Source organism: Canis lupus, chromosome 19, assembly GCF_011100685.1.
Source record: "Canis lupus familiaris isolate Mischka breed German Shepherd chromosome 19, alternate assembly UU_Cfam_GSD_1.0, whole genome shotgun sequence".
In the NCBI taxonomy this organism is placed as follows: Eukaryota; Metazoa; Chordata; class Mammalia; order Carnivora; family Canidae; genus Canis; species Canis lupus.
The window spans coordinates 44,366,312-44,390,777 of NC_049240.1; the positions used below are offsets into that span (position 1 = coordinate 44,366,312).

At 33.9% G+C, this 24,466-nt stretch overlaps 1 protein-coding gene across 1 annotated transcript in view; it reads right to left on the bottom strand.

Moving 5' to 3' along the window:
• Window positions 1–24,466, bottom strand: part of LRP1B (LDL receptor related protein 1B) — a 1,959,891-nt gene that overhangs the window by 257,278 nt on the left and 1,678,147 nt on the right. Inside the window, exons 45-49 of the mRNA XM_038565111.1 lie at window positions 16,365–16,490; window positions 12,418–12,546; window positions 10,063–10,182; window positions 1,561–1,674; window positions 1,168–1,317 (exon numbers count right to left, since the gene is read on the bottom strand). Of these exons, the coding sequence (XP_038421039.1) occupies window positions 1,168–1,317; window positions 1,561–1,674; window positions 10,063–10,182; window positions 12,418–12,546; window positions 16,365–16,490 (639 nt within the window). The remainder of the gene's footprint in view (window positions 1–1,167; window positions 1,318–1,560; window positions 1,675–10,062; window positions 10,183–12,417; window positions 12,547–16,364; window positions 16,491–24,466) is intronic.

Genomic DNA, 24,466 nt, shown 5'->3' on the forward strand with positions numbered 1-24,466 from the left:
CTAGACACCTAGGCTCCATGAGTCTAAATCAATGCTACTATATTTCTTTTAAAATATTTTATTTAATTAGAAATATAATGTGGAAGAGTTGTGGTGAGCCACAGTCCCCAGTGTATATAAAAATTCTTCATAAAGCCAGAAAAGTCCTTGAGTTCCTTCTACAATGCAGCTAGCCTTCCAAATCTAGAAGGAACAAAAATGGTATCATAGAATGTTACACACTGTTGCGCACGAAAACAAAAAATAAATAAAAGGAATCTGCTATTGCCCAATTAGGTGATAGATTATGAATTAAAAATATAGGTATTTCACAGTAGATTGTGTGCACGTGTTTATGCTGCTGTATAGAATATCTACGAATATAATTTCTTAAAATATTTCAAAAAATTATTATATGTCAACTAAACATGGAAAAAGTGAGTGGAGCAGCAGGATAAGGAGAAAGAAATATAGTATGAGGACACATTTAATAGTTTCCTATAAATCATATCTACTTCCAGTTACAGTAATTTAACACTCTTCTTTTCTTTTTTTTTTTTTTTTCATTTGTTTTCTGAAATAATTTGAAAGAACAGGATCATGACTTTTTAATGGAAAACATTCTGCTAAGAATACAAATGACACTTTTAGAATTTATGTATGTAAAGATGGTTAAAAGTCAGATATAAATATGCCTTTCTGGCCCTGACTCAGTGATAATTGCTATTACCCCATACTACTATGTCAAAAGATTGTGTAAACTTCATCAAACAGTCTAACATGACAAATACAAGCTGTATGGCATTGAGTAAAGCTAGTGGTAAGAAATGTTTCTCTTTCCCTTTAGTGTATGCATAGTTTTTTCTCACTATGTAATACCTCCCTGGCAACTTTAGAGATCACAAATTTTAAGACTTAATCATCAACTTTAAGAGGATTAATCATGAACTGAACCTTAAAAGGAAATCGATCCAAATATAGAACAGATTTCTTGAGTATCATTTCATAACTCATTAAAAAAGATCAAGGGGCATGTTTGGAACAGGATGATCCCTTGTAATTTACTCATCATTTAAATTTTAATCCTAACCACTGGACATATTTAATAAGTTTATTTTATACAATGAGCCTCTAAAGCTCAAGGTAAGTTTTTTTTTTTTTTTTTTTTTTTTTTCTTTCTAGAATTACCTGGGCATTTTAATTCATCTGAGTAGTCCCCACAGTCGTTAGAACCATCACATATCCAGCTTGGCAGGACACACAGTGAGGTCGAATTACATCTTATAAACCCTGTGGTTTTCACTCCAAGTTTATAGAAATGTGTACAATCTGTATTATCTACAAGGAGGCAAATAGAAAAATGAAAAACACCTCATCTGCAAAGATTAGGAGCCTTCTATGCAGGGCACAGAAACAAGAAACATTAACCTCATTTGAAGAAATAGAAACGCAATTATCCTACACAACAGGGGTTAATTACATATCATCGCTGGGCAAGGTTCAGTGAAACATTGGGCAGTGTTAGACGGAATGCCAAAGGTACCCAGGGATGAACAAACAAAAGGTAATGGAATATCTTACTGCAGTTCTTTTCATCTGAAGCATCTGCGCAATCTATGTTCTGGTTGCACCGTGCTGATCTTGGAATGCATGTTCCATCTGCACAACGGAACTCAACAGCGGCACAGGTTGAAACTGGAAAGACAGGGATGTAAATAAACGGATAGATGAGACAAAAGTGACTCCTTGCTCTAATATTTTGAGTACGGATGGTCCCCAACTTACCACGGTTCTGCACGATTTTTCGACTTTGTTGTAGTGGGAAAGCCATTAAGCTTTCAGTACTTCCGATTTTGAATTTTGATCTTTTTCTGGCTTAGAGATATGCAATAAGATACTCTTTCTTGATGCTGTGCAGCACCAGTGAGCCACAGCTCCCAGTAAGCAGTGTGACCTCGAGGGTAAACAATGAATACACTTACAACCATTCTTTACCCAGACACCATCCTGTTTTTCACTCTCAGTAGAGTAGTCACTAAATTGCATAATATATGCAATACTTTAGTATAGGCTTGTGTTAGATGATTTTGCCTGACTATAGCCTAATGTAATTTGTTCTGAGTACATTTAAAATAGGCTAGGCTAAGCTAAGACATTTGGTAGGTTAGGTTAATAAGTGCATTTTCAACTTACAATATTTTCAACTTATTATGGGTTTATTGGGACCTAACTGTAGTGTAACTTGAGCAAGATCTAAATTTTAACTAATTTATATAATTTTGCTTTATTTTGCTTTAATTTTGGGAAGTCAAACTTGATCCATGGTTCCCAGTTCCATCCCCAAGCTTGGGTTAGATGCCTCATATGTCTTCCCTTGTACCATATTCTTTCCTCTGTTGTGGTACCTACAATAGTTCATTGCAATTGCCTGTTTGTGTATCTGCTCCCGCACTAAGTTGTAAGCTTCATGAAAGCAAGGATTGTGCCTTGTTCCCATGACAGTATCGGTCCAACACCAAGCCAACATACAAAAAAATCAAATGCTGTTGAAAATTCTTTTTCCTTCCAACTTCAAAAGTACAAGGTTATAACACTAAGCAAATGTCTAGAGGAAGTACAAGGAAATCCCAATCTGGTTGCAAAGAAGTGGAACATTCCCTGCTTTGATAAAAAGAGCCAGACAGACAGTCAGAGAAAGAGACTGAGATGGAGAAACCACTGAACATTTGCTTTATTACTCAGAGGAAATAGCTCAGCAATGTAGAAAGCCTTCCATGCTATGTTATCCTCCTTTATATGGCCATATCACTAACATTTGGTATAGGAAAGATGAATGCCTCATGAAAGAAACATAAATGTGGTATGACTTGTCTCTATTGTTAGAAAGTATGACTTTACGATCCCCTGCTATGCTTAGATGAAAATCAGTTTCAATATGCTGCTGTCATTATATATACCTTATACAGAATAGCTTATGCTTAATCATATATTCCTTTCTACTTTGCTCACACATTCATTACCATATAATGGTTTCCAGCAATATGTTGTGAACAGGTGCATGACATGCTATGTACATTAGATTAGCTTAGGTGAGATTTTTATTCCAAATTCAAATTTCCACAGGTTGATTATGTAAATGTACAACCTGAAGGGCTCTTTGATTATGCCACTTTTACTAGTGTTGATATTTTAAAGACCCTATTTAATTATAAATAGAAATTATATCAATTGTAAATGGTTAAAATGCTACCTTAAAATATGCAAATTTTACTCAAGGGTGTGTGTGTCATTTGTATTTCATAATGCACTGCTCTTATTATATTTAATTGTATCTTGCAATTGTATCCTTATTTGCGCTTAAATGATGATTAGAAGAATAAATGTTTTATTTACAATTTGAATTATAATTGCTTCAGTGTTTTCTTCATTAAAAATAACATCTTATCTTATAAAACAGATAATGCTATTATGACTAGAGATAAATACACTGTTCCAAACATGAAAAAAAAAGATACTCTTCTTTTATGTCTAAAAAAGCAAAATCTCTTCCATATACCTTTCTATTACATTTTACATTCAATATTTTTTCAATAGAAACAGTAAATAAAAGACATAACATAGAAAATAATCATGGCAAGCATTTACATTTTGTTTCTTACTTTGCTATCTATTAGCAATCCCCTATTAAGACATTGTGCTCCTGAAGACTCCTTATAATCCTTTTATTTAGAAGACAGGATTCATTTCTCCTGTGAAACAATATTCTAGACCATGGTAATGTTCCTAGAGAGTCTACAAAGATTTATCTCCCTTGAGTTTCTATCTTACACTTACAGTTAGAATTTAAGAATACCAGAAGGATCTCATGGGGACAGTCACAACTCATTACATCATCTGCATCTCTCCCCAAACTGCCACAGAGAATCTTCTGTGTACATTGCAGGGAGTCCATCTGAGTGGGGATTGGTGGCAGAAAGGGTGAAGAGGAGAATCATGACTCCCATGAACATGAGGATAGCATCTCACATAGTTATGAGGGCTGGAGATCCAGCAATATTACAATAATGGTGTTTCAAAGACTATACTGGGGCCCTCAGGCGGAAGTAAATGTAAAGAATGCCTTGTGAGAGGAGTAGAGATGTGGAGCAAGTGGAACTCAGATTTTGATGGAATTCAGAGAAGAAGAAAGAAAGGAAAGGAATTCTGAGTAGACGAAAAGAAACTATAACTGTGAAGTTGGAAAGGGGAGTTAAGAGTTGCATTTAAAAGAAGAACATGGGGTAAGAGTGAGGTAGGGGCTCAGGAGGACTGAGTAGAGAGTAGAATATTTGCAGGATGTGTTTTTCTACCATTTTCCAATTAAAAATAGGGCTAATGAATCTTGGCGAGAAGGACGGGAAGGCCTATTAGAATACATGCAAGATGCAAATAGGAAGACTTTACTTCAAATCCTCTCTTCACAGAGTCTGTGACTTGATATAGAGTATGGAAACCACCAGAGGGTTAAATAGAATGCTAAGTCACATTGCAATGGGACATACTAAGTGGTTGCAAAATTTCATATGTAGCAGTGGCAAGATGGTTGTGAGGATTAACATCTCCAGCATTTAGAGGCAAGGAAGGAGAGGGAGATAGGAGAAATCCATGGGAACGCAGGAACCGTATTAAATAGGTAAACAAATACCTCTTTTGCCAAAACCTCTTCCTCTATGTTCCTTCAACTATATTTCTTCCTCACTTTTTTGGTCAGTCAAGTATTGAAATTTGTTTCACCCTTAGGGTGATTTTTGAGGGAGAAATATGTTGGAATCTCTAATTTGTCAAGTGAATATGAAAGCTTTCTGACAATTTTTCCTCAGGCTAAAAGTCCTGAAAAAGAGAGAAAAGAAAATAATGCAGTCCAAATAAAGATAATCCAAGTGAGAAATACAAGACTTTTCCCTCCAGATAGTCCAAAAGAAAAAGTAAGCCCACAAAATGTGAGTGAAAACATACCAAGAGCCACCCCAGGAATAGCAATAAGATACTACAAAGGAAGATCTGACAGGGACTGTGGATCAAAGCAGCAGTAAAAGAGAAAGTAAAACCATTCTTTACCTCACATACTTTCTTAATTTTTCTTGCATCCACTTTCTTGATTCCATGTCAGTAAAAAAGATTTAATGAGATAGGAAAGGTATAACATTGATTTTGTGATTTTAGGACATTTCTTATAAATAACTTAAATCAATGTTTTCTCTTCCAACTTCCCTGCCCAGTGGCAGCACAGGGCAGCTGACAAAGAAAGAGAAGGAAAGAAAGAAAAGAAAGAAAAGAAAGAAAAGAAGAAAAGAAAAGAAAAGAAAAGAAAAGAAAAGAAAAGAAAAGAAAAGAAAAAAAAGCTAAGAGGCAAGCATTAAATTTGCTGTCATGTCTCTTTTGTTTACTCTCAAGCCTCATCTTTTATTTTATTTACTGCTTAGGCTCTAAGGGTATGCAAACCCAGAAGGAATGATGATTTCATCTATAGGCATGCTTATTCTTTTCTTTTGCTTATTGTTTGTGGAATCTTCAAAGTTTTGCTCTGAACTTATGAAAAAAAAATACAAAAAAACTAAGACCAGTTTCCTCTCTATCAGGTAGCCTTGGAACTACTTAGCTTTCCAGTTCTCCTAAAGGTGTCCAAGTGATCCGGGCAAGTTCAGATACTTCCCAAGGGGAGTAATTAGAAACATCTCAGTAGGGAGAGAAGGAGGGATATTATGTGCTCTCCTAAACCTATTCACTCAATCTCTCACACACTGGAAGAGGAAACCTAGGGTGACAAACTTTCTGAAGAACTCTTCAAGTTATCCCCCTCTGCTCCCACCCCGCCAGACTGCCTGGGGTCTAAAACTCTCAGGGCAGTTATAAAAGATTTACAAGGCTTTAGGGTTGTGCTTTCCTTCAAATGGAGAAGAAACCAAAACTGATTCCTTGTAACATCCATTTCCACTCTTCCTTGTGGAATAATAATAATAATAATAATAATAAATATTATTAATATAATAGAATCATATTATATTATTAATCATACAATTAATATGATATTATTATGAACATCTAAATTAATTAATATATTAATATTAATATATCGATATATTATAAACTAATTATATGATTAATATACTTTATTATTATGAACATCTAAACTAAAGAAATAAAAGTGCAATAGTACTTCAAATAATTTACAGATGATGCCACTGTAGCCTCTCTCCATAGCCTATCAAACTCTCTCATATATATTGACTTTTTATTGTACTAATTTAAATTCTTCGCGTCTTTATTTACATTAAAAAGTAATAAGTGGTTTGTGTGTGTGTGTCTGCACACAGATATACAACAAAGGACTGCATGTACATGTTGTATGGATGATAGAAACAGAGAAGGACTATCTGGAAGAAAACACTTGGAAAGAAAATTCCTTTTCCATTGTCTTCGAGCCCTTCCGTCCTTCTTTTCAAACTTCATCATCTTTTAGATACTGTAAGGTTCCATTTGCTGCATGGATACACATCTGAATTACTGATTTATAAGATAAACTGGCTTATAGGATATGGACCCAGAGAAATCTCTCCCCTAGGATGTGAAATGTGACTGACAAGGACACCATGTGAACAAATTTGTGAGAAAACTCAAATCCAAAAGATATAACTGTAATAAGTAATCTCTCATCTAAAAAGCCACCCGTTTGTTTCTCCTAAAAGAGAGAGCCCACTTAAATCTACTCATTTCTAGTAAGTAATATAGTGTATGTTTGAGTTTCCACACACACTGTTAGTTTAAATGTCCTACATTCTGCCGGATGAATTTCAAGGCATACATTTTGTTGTTGCTGCTGTTTTAAGGTATCCGATTGCTATTAGTTTTACACTACTCTTACAACAAAATAAAAGTTTTAACAGAAACTTGATTCACAAATGCAGTAGTTATTGCCCAAGGAGCTGGCTGAGCTAGCTATAACCCAGAAATCAAGAGTTTAGCCTACGAAGGGGAAATAACATTTTGAGTTATTTTTATTGTTATTCAGCAGCTGGTATTGACGATGTTAGGCAGGATAAAACCTATCTATATTTTTTGGACGACTTATTTTTTTCACTTACCACATAAGAATTCAATATACACCTACCAGGTGGTGGGTGCTATATTTCATGAACCCAAATTCACTAATTTATTTATCACCTTTGAATTTTTTTTTTTATTTTTTCAAGAAAATCCACTGTAACTTATTCACTTTCCATGGTCCCTCTTATGACCTTTGTTTTAAAATCTGCTTTCTGTATCTTTTGTTCCATTCCTTCACATTCTAGCTTGATATTCTTATCTTTATCCCAGTTTCCTATAACGTCTATCCTAGTTATCCTATAACGTCTTCATTATATTCTCTTTTCCTGCTTGCAAATAACTGATAAAAAATGCCCTTTGGGGGGGTTCTGACTTCTAGTTTGCTTTCCTCCTTTCTTCCAAATACTTCATTTCCCTCCACTTATTCCCTGTAGCTTACTATATTTTATCATTTTTAATCTTTTATAGATAATATGAAATAACAGCTGATTTAATCTGCAAAAGTATTTGGCTCTTCCTACACTACAGTGTCAACCTTAGCTAGTGAGCTACTCAAGTGTTTGGCCAATGTCTTAGTCTAAGATGCAGAGTAACTTCCAAACCAAACTTTTCTAGCTATAAGATGATCTGTACACATTCTGTTCTCTTCCACAACTTTGCATCGTCTTCTCATAGCATCTGTACTTCACATCTTTCCTTTACCATCAATGTTTTATAAAAAAAAAGTCTTACTGTATTTACTCCTTCACCATCCATTTTCTGCACCAACCCAAGGAGATTTGGCTTTTCTTTACCATTCCACTGAATTGACTCGCATGAAGGTAACCAAGAGATTATCTCCTATTTGCCAGGTTCAATGACTGCCTACCTATACCTGCCCTCTTGCCTTCCCTTAACACCTTAAAATGCTAACTGATTAAAAAAAATAATAACAATACATTTCTCATGAAGATCTTTCCATTACTCCATTGGTCAATTTCTCCATTTTTATATTATTAGTGTCTTTTTTTTATTTCAATAGGTAATTCTAATGTACTCTCCTACAACGACTAGTACTCTATACATCCATGAGCTTTCTCTCTGTAGTAAGTCCAAACTCAACACTCCTATTTTAATCTACTATCTGAGCTCCAGATCTGTATCTACCTAAATGTCTTTGGAGCAGCTCTATCTGAATGCCTACAGGTACTCCACTCTCAGAATGCAAACCATCTTTATTATCTTATCCCTGAGCCCACATGAACAAACCCACAAACATAAATTTAAAAAATAATGAAAAACAAATAGTTTTAAAACAGGGAAGAAAACAGTTCACGAAACTTGTCTATTCTTTCTATGTCTATGTTTTCTCTGTTTATTACCCAGGATGGCCTGTTATACCACCTTTAAAAATTCTGTTGTGTATCTGTGTCTCTCCTTTTTATTCTTAGATTTAGCTGCTCTGATAGCCTCCGGTTTTATCTTTCTCATCTCACCATTATAGTTTTTATTTGCACAAACAGTCCCCCCCCCTTTTTTGAAATGTAATTAGATTGTATTGGGTTTCCTTTAAACCTTCAGTGACTCTTTAGTGACTACAAGGTGAAGTTCATGCTCCTTAAACGGTATCAAAAAAAACAACATCAAGTACTGGTTCCTCTCTCTGACTTGACTTATTTCTTTTCCAAACCACTTGCCAATATGCCATTTGGCTCTAACCATATCAAATTATTTGCAGCTTTCAATATTAGGATTTATACTTGAAATTACCTTATATTTTGATCATTCTACCTTATTTATACTTTATTCCAACTCTCCCCCCCAAAAAAAACTTATAGTTTTATATGTGCAATCATTACATCTGATATACACCTTCATATCTTTAAATAACTGTCTTTATTTGGAGTTTGAACTCATTAATATAACTTATTAATTTTATGTCTGTCTTTAATGCATTTTACCCAATGAAATGTGTTCAATGAATGAAGATTTTTAAAGGGAAATTGATTTAGAAAAATCCGTTGGATCCAGATTTTAAGAGGCCTTAAATGTCAGACTAAAAAACTTGTTTGTTATTCTCTAAACACCAAGACTCCATTTGTGAATCTTTATCAGGGCCGTGATTAAAAAAACAAGTGAATGCTTACATAGCATTTGCTATATGCCAAATTCTGTTCTGAGTTTATTTAATATTAATATACTCATTAAATTATTACCTCTTTTCCTACAGCTTGGGAAACTGAGGCATATATTGGATAATATTTTACCCAAAGACAGCATCTTGTTGGGGCTGAGATTCTGTCCTAGATCCTCTGGCTTGCTGATTGGTCCCAGTAAGCACTCTGAAAACACGTTCAATAAAACATCATAGCATGACTAACAACCCTGGAATTAACTAAAGAGTAGAGACAGGGAGACTAGTAAAAGGACTACTATGTTAATCCAGGCTTAAGGCAGATTAAAAGGGAAGATATTTCAAAGAAATATTGGATGATTTATTGATATATGGATAGATGGGTGATAAAATATGGTAGAAAGAAGAATCAAGGATAACACCAAGGTTTATTGTCCAACTGCTAGGAAAATGATGAGGTCATGTGAAAAAACAGAATTGAGAAGTAAAGGAGAGCATTTTTTGGAGCAGTACATTCAGTAGTACACATTCTGGTACAAATGTACAATAAATAAGGCAGTAGAACTGAAGAGATGAGAAATGACAAGAGTTTTGAGGTGAGCAAAGGAATAGAAACCAGAATAGAAAAAAAAAAAAAAGTAAAAAAAAAAAAAAAATCAAAAAAAAAAAAAAAAAAAAAGAAACCAGAATAGAGAATATAGTCATAATTTTCAATGAACTCTAATAACTCCCTTTTGGAGATATTTACCGAAGTGTGGTCCATCTCTATCAGCAGGGGCCACATACCAAAAGGGTAGAAACCACTGTGCTCTCAGGAACACACTATGGAAAAGTTCAGGAGACACTTAGCATAAGAATATTCCTCAGCTGATGCCACATACATTTACCTTTACAGTCCAGTTCATCAGAGTTGTCGCCACAGTCATTTTCACCATCACATAACTTGCTGTGAGGAATGCAACGACGATTGTAGCAAGGCCTGAAACCTCTTCGACAGCTTCTGTTTTCTTATAAAGAAAAGTAGAAACATATTTGGAGGTCTTATAGAGATATTTTCACAAAAAAAAAAAAAAAGAAAATAACAGATGAGTTCTTATTTCAGAATGGATTGTGGATCTATTAAAAAAAAAAGTGTGCCGTGCAGTATCAAAACTCTGGATTAGAATATTCATGCATTAAAGTAATTAATTCATTAAAGACCTTTTTAGACTAAGTGCTTTAACTTCAGTGATTCATACTTGGAGATACTATACCCATATTATTGTTTCTGATATTTGTGTCAGCACAGAAAAAAAGCATATATTCAACTTTCTAGAAGTAAGTCTGTACCTCAAGAATCATAAGACACTCTCAACACCTATTTCCTATCTCCTTTGCATCTCATAAGGCTTTTACAAGAAGACAAAATAGTAGCAAAACATGTATTTCTGAATAAGTGAATCAGAGAATTACCTAAATACCCATAAATTTCTCTTACAAATCATCTAAAAATGTCTACCAGAATTCCTAAGGAGAATAATTGCCTTCTAAATTCTGTTTACCTTAAAGAGAGTCTCCTGACATTTTCCAATTTCAGGCAAAAGGTACCACTTACACTAATAATAGCTGCCATTTATTGAACACTAATTTTGTGCCAGGCTCTATACAGAGCAAATGTAAACATACATTTGTTTATTCAGTGCTCTAAACTAATATTCAAACTAGCTTTGTTTTGTAGGGAGAAGCTAAAATATAGAGAAGTACCCTTGCTCATACTAGTCATACACTAGTAGGTTTTGAAACAAAGATTTAACCTCAGGTGTGATTCTAAAGTCTAGAATCGACACCTAGGGTTGTCAAACTGTAGCTCACAGGAACAAATGCAGCCTGTTTTTGTATAGCTCTGATGCTAAGAATGGATTGTATATTTTAAAATAGTTCTAAAATTTATTTTTTAAATAGAGGATATTTCACAGATAGCACTTTTGGTCCACAAAACCTAAAACCCTTAACTAGCTAACCCTTTTGCAGATAAAGGCAGATAAAGGTTGCCAATCCCTGCTCACATGAATATTACCTTACTCTCAGAAGGTAAAAATAATGTGAAATATATTCTCAATACAATTCATAATAAATGCAAATTTGCAAGCTGATTATTATTCTATTTTTATATGCCTCAAGATTTTTACAGAGTATAGGGTATAACCATTCATTGAAATGAATATGTCATTTGAGGTAAATTCATTAAAATTTTAGTTACAGATCAATCATGGGCAAATTACATCTATCATTTTAACTGAGAGCGTGTGATTCTGCAACATAAAAGAATGAGAGAACTGCCTGCAAATTTCCCAAACTCTACCTTCCTCTTATTTTAACTACTCTTTGATTATTTAAGTATAATTATTATCCAGATAGTAGAACAAAGGAGAAAAGCAGACACCAGATACAGCAATTCCAGATACAGATTCTTGAATTTTACAGAGTATACAATGCCAATACTCTAATATTATAGCGCAAAAATAAATCATACCAATTTAGAAAAAATCCCGAACAGTTCTACAGTAACTATCAATGATTACACACACAGAAGTTTCCAGGTGAAATATTGTTGTAATGAAGGCAAATATCAATTGCCTACTGGGTTCAAAAAGCTAATCTCTACTCCCAAGAAAGAGTGAAAGGTTGACCATCACTTGGTGCCACCTACAGAGACACAGCTGGAGGAATTCCATCCTTGATGGGGAGGATGGCTAATGCAACTCATCCTTTGTACCGAAAGACACTAACCCTGAGCCAATCCTGAGACAAGAATAGGGACAACACTTTGATATCAATTCAACAACATGCTATCATTAACTGCTGGTCGATCTTTGCTGCAGAGTAAACTTACAGTACGTACCAATAACTAATATTTCTGCCTTCCATCTTTAAGAATGTAAGCCTAAAACCTATCACTACATGATGAATAAGTAGACAGCTTAAAAGAAAGGCCCCTGTGGCATCTAAACTTGTACTTTGTAGGTGGAAGGCTATGAGGAAATTCTTCACTGACTATGGTAGGTATCAAATAGGACATAAGAAGTCCCATTTGAACAAGAACACAAAGCCAAACTCAATTAATTGCCTTATAGCCACATGTTAATGAGAGACATTAAGGAAATCATACGTATAAATGAAATGGAGACAATCAAACCAAAAATTATGAAAATAATTACAAACTTCTCTCAGAAGTGAACATGCATCACATATCAGACACTTACCACAGTAGAGCAGTTTCTCGTCTGACTTATCCTTACAGTGAGGTGTGCCATCACAGGTGAGCTGATAGTCAATACATTCTCCATTTCCACACTCAAACTCTGAATACATGTTGCAAGAGGAATTTTTAGCTGAAGGGGAAAAAAGACAATGTTTTGACTCAATAGCAAACATCTCTCATACCATGATAACTGTTTCCCTTAATCTTCATTATAAAACTAAACTAAAATTTATCAAAGTATAAAATCAAATAAAGGGCAAGGGTTTCTGGCATTTCTTTACGAAAAAAATTAAAGGAACACCTTTTTGTTCGCTGTTTTCACATTCCCTTTCTAAAATTTTGGGGAGTTGCCTCACTTCATTTTTCTTTTATACTTAGTTGTATACGTCTTGCTAATTATTTTCTGACTGTATATGCATGAAAAGAAGGATGGGCTTAAATTTGGGTGACTATATTTATGCATTTTGCTTAGCAACTACCTTAAAAATAAATTGTCAAAAAGAGTCAGTTAAATGAGCTCTGTACATATTGAGAGAAGGTTCTTTTTGTGTTTTTTTTCTTATTGGAAACTATAATATATTCTTTAATACACTGATATTTTTCAGTACACAGAGTTAGCATTTTGATTTCTTTATTTTTGTTTGAGTATAGTTGATGCTCAATGTTATATTAGTTTCAAGTGTAGAGTTCTCATTTTTTAATGCCTGACTTGATTCATCTTATTTAAATCTACCTCCAACTGATCTCCCTCCTCATCTACCTTTGGAAGAAATCTCTTTAGCAGCTTTCCCCATTCAGAAGTCCTGAAATTGCTAAAAGTATCCTCATCGGCCTTTTGTTCTACCCACAGTGAGAGGTACCAGGGGGCAGAACTGCACACTGGGCCAGCATCTACTCCTTGAGGTGCACAGGAAACTGTGGTTGAACTGAAGGAGACTGACAAGCTGAAAAGCATGTGCCCGAGAAGTGTATAGGCTCCAAATGACCACTGTCATAATGTCCCACTTCTAACTCTCCATATTTTTTGTAAAAAATGAAAAGTCTGAGTTTTTATGTGACTTGCCCAATCTGTGAGCAAAGACCAATGGCAACAAAGTACTCACAAACAAACAAACACCCATCTTTCTACAGCTAGGTTTCATCCCTGGAATGCCAGTATGTGACCCTTATTTAGAAAGATCATCTGGGGTAAAACGGACCTATTTTTATTCTTAAATAATAGATTTACCAGTAAACATTTAGAATTCGATTTTGTGGTTGCATCATGTGTTATTGGTTTGCTTGTACTCACTCCATTGCTTGTTGAATAATTGTACAGTGAAATCCAGTCATACTAATTATATTGGAGGTAATTGGAATTCATTTATCTCTATTAATGCAGAAAACAGCTTAATTTTATAATTTACTATCAATTTCTTTTGAAAGTTGTATTTTAGAAATATTCAATTACACAGCTACTCATACTATTTGAAGTTTCCAGTGTTTTATTTCTTTGTTAGTCCTAGAATGCATCTCATCTTTACAGATTATCTATTGGTCTATCTACTGATGACTTCTAATTAAAATCTTTCAACGGCATTTTTTTCTTGGTACAGTCGAAATTCAACTGGTCAGGTAGAAAGTCAATTTAGAGAAAGTAACAAATAATTTAAAAATCTAAAAATATCGTTAGCTTTAAAGGAACAAGCATTAAGAAGGGTACTGACATTGCTGCACATGATCACATTCAAGCAGGAACTGAACAAAATTCATTTACTGGGAGGCTACTGATGTTCCCAACTTATTCTATCTACTTTCAACACATCTTGTTTAACTTCTCACTTCTAATGAGAATTAACTGTTATGATTGAAGATGCAAATTTTGCTTTTATAATCATTATGACTTTGAGGGAAAAAATATTCACAACAAAAAAATGTTTTTATTACATAAAATCAAGCCTTATAAAAGCAAAACTGTTGCTTAGGTATGTTCATTCGAACTAGCATTGAGTGTTACGCTTCTTCGCAGAAACAAAAATGTGGTTCAGCTGTCCTCTAATTCTCTCATGATGTAATTACTTCAATTATATTTGTTATTCTTCTGTTGTGGATGTTGATAAGGTTAGGAATCTTGTGTAAAGTGGAATTGCCTAATCTTTTTGTCAAGAGTTATGACAACACATGGTTTTCCCTCCCTTGTCCTGAGGGTGGTGCCTTTCCCCCCTTCAACCCTGCCATTAACATTCACGAACTGCTCTGGGTGAACTAACTCAGATGTGGATATAGACATGCCAGATACATCTTCGTTTCCAAAGATGGATTTGACAAAAAGTTACTTTCCAATCTCTCTCTGCTGGGCCACAGGATTTCAATATGAATGTACCATGGATCCAGGATGCTTCTATAAAGGTCTGTCAGCTCTGAAGAATCAAATATCACTCTGTAGTTGCATGTGAATACAACTGTGCTTGTTTAAAAGATAGTTTTCTTTCTGAATCATTCCCTCTCATCAATAGAGAGAAGCAGGTGGCTTAGTAGGGACAGATGTATCTAATCTATTTTGGAGCAAGGACAGGCATCCACTGTATACAAATAAGCCTTGCTGTTTTGACTAGAGGCATTGGTTTTCTACTGGCCTGTAGTGACCTGTGAAAGAAACATGAGTGATTCTAATGCATGACTAACACTCCAGGCTTACAGATGGCATCAGATCCAGACCATTACAGCTGAAACCACAAAAGCAAACTGAAAGAGTTTAAGCAATTACCCGAGCAATTCAAGGAAGTGTTAGGTTACTAAGAATTATGGGAATTTGAGGCTCGAATTATTAAAATTGGCTGTCTTCATTTAAAGTTCACTGACCAATTGCATCATTCCCGTTTGCTTTGGCACAGTCTTAAATAAAAGTCAGAGGTGCCCTTTCTTTCACTAAGAGGTGCCCTTTGGGTTGTAGTACCAAATTGCAAAGTGAAAACATATGTCTATATTCTTGTATTAGGTGCAATAGTTTTCAAGGTAAAGAAGAGGATGTTAAAGTGCTTGTATTAAAGTACACAACAGATAAAAGAGAAGATCCCTCTGGTAAATAAAGACCAAAAAAAGACTAAAGATAAAGATGAAATATACTTATACTATTTGATATTTATTTTTATAATGTAGACATATATACCTCTGTTGATTTTCTAAGATGAAGATATAAGATGAGGATATGGATGAAAAGAGAAAAAAAAATAAAGCGATTGCCACATCCTGAGAGCGAGTTCACTAATTTCCAACAAGATGTCTCTTGTCTTTCTTATACACAAATAGTCTTAATGTTAAAGATAAATTAACATTCTTTATGTTACTGGCTAATTTCTCATGGCAATATTGGAACACTTGAACCCTTATTTATTTTGGAAACAGTTTGAAAACTTAGCTGCTAATAAGTGTATACTGTAATGGTACTAATTAAAGATTGTAATGCCTTTTGGGAGGTATAAACATCATGCAAGGCTGCAATGTTACATTCTTAATTAACCGTTTGGAAATGATTACAAATAAGCTGCATGAACCATTCTCTCTCATTTACATACTGTGACAGACTGAGTGGTTTTACTACAAGGCTACTGATCTACTGCCTATATATTGGTTTATTTCAGATTTAATTAATTTTGCTATTGACTTAATTCTCAAAGTTGTAACTCAAGTTTTCAGATAATTTGCAGGTATTTCTCTAACTCATCAAACACCTTCCAGCCCACAATAGGCGATACACCATTTGTCACTGTTCTGGTTATCATTATCTATCATATGGTGTAACAACTAAGTAGAGTGGTGAATTGAGTTCTTTTTAGAATAGAAAGATATGCCAACTGGGCCTCTAGGATTGGAAGAGAGTACAATTTCATGAATATCAAGACAATTTCAATATCCATGTATGCCTTTTGAGTAGTTATGTCATATCACATTTCAATTGTCTTTACTTACTCACACATCTGTTGTCATCTAGCAGTATTCGATCCCCCCTGCAGGAACAATTCACTCTCCCATTAGGAGTTAAAAGGCACAGATCATGGCAACCTCCATTTGATAATGAACATGGAGAAAGTTCACCTGCAATGAAGAGACTATTGGTAACATTTTATATTGAATTTCTATTCTTTGTTAGATTAACAGTAAACTGTTAGGCTGCCCCTCTCAAAGATATAAACAAGGAATATTCAGGACTTTGGAAAATCCAAACATCATAAGAGGTAAAAACATTAGAAAAGCTTGCAACATAAGCCACTACATCTTCTAGAACATTTGTCAAGGATGCCATGGCATCAAATGAACTAGTTTTACTAAAAAAACATACTGATGCCTTAAGCTGCAATTTTTGTAGGTATTTCAGTGATTAAAGAACTTTTCAACCCACATGTAAAGCTTATTTAGCAAGAAGTATTATTTTCATGGAAACGACTTGATTTGAATGTTCGAAGATTGAGAGTGAGAGAGAATAAATTTCCAGAAACAAGTAAGTAAAAAGGAATTGTTCTTCTGGTGATAAATGAAGAACTACAGAAATTACCTTGAGCCTTTCAGATAATTTTAATATACTGAATAGGCAAATCCTGAACACTATCTACAGGAACGTTAAAAAAAATCAACTAAGTATTACTGGAAAACATAATTTTTTGCAAAGATTATATAATTAAGAAATACATTAAGTTTCTAGTGTAACTTACAGCTATTGGTGTCATTGGCAACAGCTATGATTCCCATTGGTTGATGTGGAATATCAGAACGAAGAATTTTTGTATCTCCTCCTGTGTACTTGTTGGAACGCAGAATAGCTCTTCTTCCCCAGTCTGACCAGAAGATATAATTGTCATAAACAGCCAAACTGAGGAAAGTTCCTGGACCAGATTTGACAATCACCTGAAATAAATTTAAATATATGTTTTTTTTTAAATGAATATATAGACATTTCTATCTCCACATCTATTTTTGCTTCAAAAAGTTTTTTTTAAAGATTAAGATTAGTTGCATTTAATCAATGAAAATCATCATTTAAAAGATGCATCTTACTAAATGTATCATAAAATTCTTTATAGTTTATTTTAACTGTTTGAATCATTATTAGTTTTTATAACGTGTTTATTTAATATTTTCAGTATATCACAATTTACTGATCATTTAGTTCATATAAACAACTGCATTTTTTCAGTATTATAAAACAAAATCACCAGGTCAAAAATATGAGATGATTACTAATAAGCACTGTCCTTTAATAAGAATCATCAGTCATCCAGTGAACACTCATCAAGCTATCAGAACTATAAAAGGAATATAAAGAACTATAAGACTCAGGTTTTTCCTTCAGGAATCGTTCACCATGAATAACTAAACCAGATATACATGAATTGGCAATAAAAGTTTAAAAGTAATGACCAAACTTCCACTTAGACCATATTAAAGGACTAGATTTATCTTCTGAATAAAACAACTAAAAAATGAATAAAATATATAAAACAAGTCTTTTCAGCACATTGGACATAAGGTAAGAAAGGACAATGATTCCTAATTAACTTAGGAAATAAACTGAGTGAGTCTCATGATGGCCATGGCTAAATGCCTGAGAGATTCAGGTAGCACCAAAGTACAAAAGAACCCAACAGAACCTAGACAACTCCCTGAGAGGGATAGGGCTGAGAATTAAAGGAGGCCAATAGGTTAGATCTCACAGGGTAGAGTGTCAGAGAAGAGAATGTAACATAAAGAGAACTCTAGATATCTGCAAAGGGTTCTCCTAGAATAGTCAGCCAAGTACTAAGCACAAGCACACACATCTGAAGCAACTTTGGGTTGATGAAAGGGCTATACAAAAGGATCAGAGAGAAGAGTTCCAAAATTCACACAGGTCCATGAATTGTGCTTGTTAATACCAACCAGACTTGAAAACTTTCCACTTCATAGGGAGTCTGAATAGAGTACCTAGAAGAGTCTTGCCTCAGCAATGAGAAATAAAAATTAACCCCAGACTAACTCTGGTTTACTCCTGTCTAACAAAACTTAAAGGAAGAACTCAAAGGATCAAATTGTTTCCAAATAGCTTAACCATTTCCCAGAACACAGCTCAGGTATTTTAGTGGAAATATGAAAAATTTGCCACTAAGCCACTATAAGACAAGATACAAAAGAAAAAGAAATGTCTCAAATTAATGACCTCAGTGTCCATCTTAAAAAACTAGAAGAAAACAATAAAAAAGTTAAACCTAAAGTATAGAAAGGAAAATAAAAGTAGAGAAATCAAAGAAATAGAAAACAGAAAAAACAATAGAGAAAAATCAATAAAATTTAAAATAAATGGCTATTTGAGAAGCATAAAATAGATAATACATAATGATGAAGGGGGGGTTAACCCAGAAATAAAGATTAATTTAACATTAAAAAAACTAACAGTATAATTTACCATATTAACAAAACAAAAGTGACAACACATATGAAGATCTTAATAAATGCAAAGAAATTATTTATAAGATCTAACATCAGTTCCTGATAAAGACTCAGAATAGATATTAAACTAGGAACAATAGGAATGATCACTCTCCCTTCTACTCAAATTTGTCCTACAGTTTCTAGGCAGAATAATAAGGCAAGAAAACATTTTTTTTTTCCAGATGGGAGAGGAGGAAGAAATCAAACTGTATTTATTTTCAGATAACACAATCTAATCCTCTACATAAAAAAATTCAATAGAATCTACAAAACAAAAAAACCTGCTTAGGATAACTAATATATCTAGTAAAACTATAGGACACAAGGTTGCTATAAAAATTTCTGTATATTAACAATAAATAATTGAAAATTAATATAAGAAAACTTATACAGTAGTATCAACAAACAATAAATACTTAGTAACTTATATAAAAATATGTACAAGAACCTAAAAACTATAAAATTTTGTTAAGAGTAACTAATAAAAACCTGAAAAAATAAAGAGATATATTCTATTCATGGTTTGTAAGATTCAAGCTATTGAGATGTCATCTCTTCTCAAATTGGTAAATTATACCTAATCCCAATTAAAACCCGGCAGACATTTCCTAGAAATTGACAAGCTGATTCTAAATTTCATATGGAAATGCAAAATATTTTGTATACATAAAAATGGCAAAAAAAGTTGGTTGATTAACATTACTTCATTTCAAGACATAATAAATTGACAGTTACCAAGAGGATATATGTAGTATTAGAAAAAGAGAAATACATCCGTGAAACAGATGAGAGAGTTCACAAACAGACCCATACATTTACGAATAACTAATTTTTGACAATTTTTTTAAAAAGGATAGTTTTTTCAGCAAATGATACTTGAATAAATAAATATGCATACACAAAAATTAAACTATCATCTTATTAAGAAATAAACTGGAAATTTATCACAGACCTAAATGAAAAATTTAAAACTTTAAAACTAAAGAAAAATATGGAAGAAAATTTTTATGATCGTGGGGTAAGCAAATATTTCTTAGGTATGACATCAAAACCATGATTGATCAAAAAGATCTATAAAATGAACTCAGTCAAATTAGAAAACCTCTACACTTCAAAGGATAATGGTAAGACAATGAAAAGGTTAGTCACAAACTAAAAAAATTTGCAAATCTTAGGTCTAACAAAGGATATATATTAAGAAAAAAAACCTACCAAAACTCAAAAATATAATGAATATATAATCCAATAAAGAATGGGAAGCATTTTTGAAGCGACACTTTATTCAAGAAAGAATACACTTTATTCATGTATATACGTGGCAAATAAGCATAGAAAAAAAGATTATTGGCATCATTAGACATTAGGGAAATAAAATTACTGCACCATTCTTAGAATAAAGTTAAAATGGCCAGCAAACCAAGTGTTGGTGAGGTTATGGAAGAACTTGTAGGAATGGGAAATGGTACTACCAAATATGGAAAACAATTTGGCATTTTCTTAAAAAGTTAAACATATAACTAGCATATGATCTACCCTTCTATTTCCTAGTGTTTATTTACCCAATAAAATTAAAGAATATATCTATATCAAGACTTGTACACAAATGTTCATAGCAACTCCACCTACAATAAGCATAGATTGGAAGCCACTCAATGCCCATGTGCAGATATATGCATAAACAAATCACATATATCCATATTATTCTATGCTTGGGTATGTCCTCAGAAACTCAACATTAGCAAAAATCTTACTAAGTCAGATTAGCCAGAATCCCCCACTCTTGATATCTGATCACTGTCAATATCTGACTAAATTCTTCATCCCTTGTACTCCCACGGTGGAGTCTGATCACTTTGGCTTGCCATTACCAAGAACCTTGGGACACCTGGGTGGCTCAGTGGCAGGGTGCCTGTCTTCGGCTCAGGGAGGTATCCCAGGATCTGGGATCGAGTCCCACATCCGGCTCCCTACAAGGAGCCTGCTTCTCCCTCTGCCTATGTCTCTACCTCTCTCTCAGTCTGTATCTTTCATGAATAAATAAATAAATCTGAAAAAAAAAAAGAATCTTGTTAGGTCAGTGTACCCAGAATCTTCCCTTACTTCTGATATTTCCTCTGAGTAGGTGTCCATCCATTAACAACCCACTCTGCTCCTTGACTATAAATTTCTACTTTTCCTTGTGTTTGGTGTTGAGCACATTTCTTTCCTCTACTACAAAATTCCATTGCAATACTCCCTTCTATCTCTTGTGTTGGTTCTGAAAATAGCTTGCATTGGTTTTTTAACAAGTGTCATGAATATATTTTTTGCCTTAACACATACAATGTAATACCATTGAGAAAAAAAAAAAAAGATGAACTATTTGATGCATGTAATGATATGGATGGATTCCGAATAATTATGCCAAGTGAAAGAAGCCAGAAAAAAGAAATACATAGTATAAGATACCACTTAAATAAACTAGAAAAAAAATGCAAACTAATCTATGGTGACAAAAAACAGTGTTTCCCATGGACAGAGTGGGGCAGGGGTGGGATGGAAAGAGAGGGATTAAAAGGGAAATTAGTGGATTTATCATCTAGTCATTTTATTTAGTTTTTGCTTCTAAACCTAAACCATAGGTGGCCTACCCATATAGTTCTCAACTCTTTATGAAATCAGTGGATGAATAAAGCAATAGTTTATTTTTTTAAATATTTTATTTATTCATGAGAGACACAGAGAGGGAGGCAGAGACACAGGCAGAGGGAGAAGCAGGCTCCATGCAGGGAGCCCGATGTGGAACTCGATCCTGGGTCCCCAGGATTATGCCCTGGGCCGAAGGCAGGCACTAAACCACTGAGCCACCCAGGCATCCCTAAAGCAATACTTTAAATATGAGTATATGCTTGTTAGTTGAATGAAGAGATCACCAAAAGAGAGAATGTGACATGAAAAATTAAAGAAAATAATCTTACCACAGAGATATAATCATTCATCATTTTGAATTAAGAATATATATATATATTTTTTTTTTAAGAATATATATTTTTATATCTGTCTCTATTCTCCCTTTCCCCCCCCTCCCACAAGAAAGCAAGCACTGCAAGCCAGGAGGAGGGCTGTCGTCTGATCCTGACCATGCTGGCACCCTGATCTTGATTTTCAGTCTCTAGGACTGTAAAAAATAAATTTCTGTTGCTTTAGCTACCCAGTCTATGTCATTTTGTTATAGCAGCCTGAGCTGATTAAGCCAACAGTTTCACTCCTTCCTTTAGAAGAGCCAACCTTTAAGATTTGTATCTACTTTAAATTTCAATGAATATTTTTTTTTAATCAAAATGATGAAGGAAAGATTGTTTGCTACGAGAATAAAAATGATAGCTACCTGGGAAGATTTTCCTGAGAAAGAGAATGATAAACAGTCAATAGGAGAGGAAAAGAGAAAGACAGAAGGAAGGGCTTTGGGCAGAGGGAATACACAGTGTGAGAGTCAAGAGTAAGGAGGAACAGAAAATGTGGGGGAAATGAATGAAGGTTAAGGGAGCATGAGGGTCGCTCAGACATCTAAGAAGATCCCATGAAGAGCCTGAGGAGAAAGGGTAGAAGGGCAAATGTTTAGGGCCTTCCTTCTTATAGACCAAGGCTGTCAATCTGACTGTTGTTCCAAAAATTATAGCAATAATTAATAATAATAATAATTTTAAAAACTCATGTTTTATTGGTTTGTAGTTTTAAAGATTATTCTGCTTCTACTGTAGAGAGCAGATTTGATAAAAACAAAAAAGCTGCAGAGAGACCAATTAAGATCAGCTGCATTTGACCAGAAGAAAGGGTAACACTTGATATTTTAAGAAGGGTGAAGAACACAAATATTAGAGCAGTATTTGCAAATGAAGCACTTCCTAATTTACTTTTTATCAAAACTCATGAGGCTTTTCATTTCATTCATTCATTCATTCATTCATTCGTCTTTTTACCTTTTTTTTTCTGGTAAATATTACAAACTAACACTTCACAAATGCTTACAATTTATGGGGTAGGTACATAATACATGTATCAAACCTAATTTTAATCTTCACATTAACAGAGATCATTTCATTCCACATTTCACTGGTAAGGACTGAAGCTTAACAATCAACCCACAGTCACAGATTTACTGAGTGATTTGAGCCTTCTACATATAAAATTTGCTTTAGTTAAAGAAAGTAGAGAAATTCTTCTTCATATATTGGCATATATGTATGTACTGTCTTTATTATTTTATCCATGTTCCTTCAAGTTAGAAACTCTAGTAACACCTTCGATTCCCTTTTCTATCCAGGATCATATTTTGCATGAACAAAATATACACATTGATGAATCACTAAGAATGAAAGCAAAATTCTAATAATTAGTTGTAAATAAAATTAGTTGTCTTTTTAATGAAGGACAAATAGCTAGTCTCATGACAAAGTTTTTCTATGGTACCAAAAGTCTATTTGGCATACAGCAATTTTTATGAATTTTAATACTTATTGAGTCTAGTATTTACTTCTCTACTTCTGCTGACACAGAGAAAGAGGAAAAAAGTAACATTAAAACCAGTCTATAATTATGCATGTTGCTTTAATAGGGTACAGTAGGGTCTACTAAGAATGAGCTGACTCCAGACATCTCATTCCACCAGTTAGAGTTCCATGTGGAACAGAGATGTGAAACCCACTACATTTTACTTTCTCATCTCCAAGTTAAAACATTTTTATCATAAGTTCAAAAATACTGCACCTTGCAAGCCTAATCAGCATCTTCATTTACAGTGCAAAAGCTCTGTCATCAAAAACTGCACTTTACCATGTTATATGGTAATGTACCATTACGGCATAATTTTGAGGCATTTTCACCTTGAACCTATAAAAAGGCTCATGTTTCAATATAAGAATTCATGGTCATTTAGAAAATGCATTCCTGGATACAGTCACTGAATCTCACATGTGTCCTCTAGATAGACAATTAAATTTGTGATACCACATAGACTTGAAATTATGTGTCAGGAATTTAATCACTAATCATATGATTTTCCACCTTGAAACTTCCTTGGTGCCTTATTGGTAGCACTAGAACCAATGAGAGAATACAAAAATACAGTTTTATAAACCAGACAACTTATTTCTAACACCCAGATGCTAAATGTTAAACTAAATGATTTAAAAGCCAAGAAAATAGGAAGCTTCCCAAACACCCTAGTTGACTGCCTCACTGACAAGATGGTAAGCGATCATTAAGAGAAATAACAACTTGGCCCCTGCTATATGGTCAGGCATGACAAAGTGTTATAGGTTGCAAAGAAACATCTGCTGTTGCTTTAGCTTTGGAGAGAATGGTGATGTGGTAAATCAGCAACTCATAACTGAGAAATATCTAATTTCAGAATAGCTGGCTGCATTTAAGTTGCCTGATGAGTGTGTTTGAAAAATATGAAGTATCAAAACGTCCTTAGTGTCCAACCAAATTTGAAAAGAACAACATTCACAGCAATCCTCTAAAAGACCACCTATTGTGTTACCAGCCTCAGTTAAAGAGGTAAACCCATCCTAGAGAAAGATTAGAGAATGAATTATTTTGATTTTATACTCTCTCTTTCTGATTTC